Genomic DNA, 1,386 nt, shown 5'->3' with positions numbered 1-1,386 from the left:
GTGTGTGTGTGTGTGTGTGTGTGTGTGTGTGTGTGTGTGTGTGTGTGTGTGTGTGTGTGTGTGTGTGTTTTTGGTGACATTTGGGGGCAATTTTAAGACAAAAATCCTACATTTGGGGACAACTGGTGCACATGGTGACAAAAGTCGAGCCCCCATTTGGTTTAAATACCATTGGTGGGTTGGGGGTTGGGTTTAGGTTAGTTTTAGGGTCAGGTAGGTACCTGTGAGGTTAGCCTCAGGGTTTGTGTTCAGGGTTAGACTGTAGAAATGTAATGGAAGTCAATGGAATGTCCCCAAATGTATAGCTGGGCGAACCTGTGTGTGTGTGTGTACCTGCAGATAGAGCTCCAGGCCTTGCCTCCTCTGCTCCAGTACTTTGGGAACCCAGTTTCTGACGTGCTTTGAAGGAATTTCTGGTGGTTTTATGTTTTTCTTTAACTGGAAGGATTTAAAAATGTTATAGGCATCAGTTCTGTGGACACGCACTGTAAACAAAATTATAAATCTTCTAAGGCTAAAATCCTAAATCTATAAACACATATTTAACTCTTAAATGACAAATGATTGTTTTAAATAACGTTCAACAAAGACATCGAGGAATTTGAGCAAACAATTCAAAATGTAACGACAAAGACTTCATAAAGGAAGTCTTTCTCAACGACAGACGTCATGAAATGATGACAAAGTCTGGAGGGAACCCACGAAGTCTCACCATTTTATGTAAGGCGTGGAATTCGCTGTAGCGTTTCTCGACACTGTGCAGCCTTCCGTTCACCAGCACGTCGATTTTAAAGACCTGGAAGAAAGAGAGAGACAGGGAGTGAGAGCCGCTCGTCGTTCAGTTGAGCCGACGTCAGCAGGTCGCACAGAGGAAACATCTGGCTGCATCTGTCAGAGCGACTGTTAACATCCCTAAACAGACCGCCGAGCACTTCCCTCACTCAGAAGGATTGTTCTGTAAAAAAATTCATAGCTAGTTTATGTGGTTGTGTCTGCATGATGGCGAATAATGGAGAACAGACAGTAACAGTTTGAACAGGAAATACAATATAATTATAGAGATATTAATAATCCAAATTAAACAGATAAAACACTTTTAAGGAAAGAATTTTCATGTCAGAATCTTCCAAATAAGCTCAGAAAAACTAATTATTTGTTATTTTTAAAGGTTTGCTTACAACGCCAATAAACAACCACCAGTCTGAATAGGAATTATTCCATATATTCACTGTTTTTTTGTTTTGTTTTAGTAATTTGAGCAACATTCAGACTCAATTGTTTTATCTGTGTATTGTGTTAGAAAAGGTGCTGTTTGTGTCTAATAAATGTGTGGACTGTGTGTTTAAATAGGAAGGTAATAGGATTAGAATATAAGGAATATTCATG

The 1,386-nt window shown here is 39.5% G+C and overlaps 1 protein-coding gene across 1 annotated transcript in view; it reads right to left on the bottom strand.

The window, feature by feature from the left end:
* The window catches only part of snx24 (sorting nexin 24), a gene marked incomplete at its 5' end in the record, with an annotated part of 4,797 nt that extends 4,001 nt beyond the window's left edge, over nucleotides 1-796 (bottom strand). The window contains 2 exon segments of the mRNA XM_014003812.1: nucleotides 334-438; nucleotides 713-796. Of these exon segments, the coding sequence (XP_013859266.1) occupies nucleotides 334-438; nucleotides 713-796 (189 nt within the window).
* Nucleotides 797-1,386: the final 590 nt, after the last annotated feature.

This window comes from Austrofundulus limnaeus, unplaced genomic scaffold (genome assembly GCF_001266775.1).
Source record: "Austrofundulus limnaeus strain Quisiro unplaced genomic scaffold, Austrofundulus_limnaeus-1.0 Scaffold20, whole genome shotgun sequence".
Lineage (NCBI taxonomy): Eukaryota > Metazoa > Chordata > Actinopteri > Cyprinodontiformes > Rivulidae > Austrofundulus > Austrofundulus limnaeus.
The sequence above is the reverse complement of the archived record's forward strand: the minus strand, read 5'-3'. Positions and strand labels throughout refer to the sequence as shown.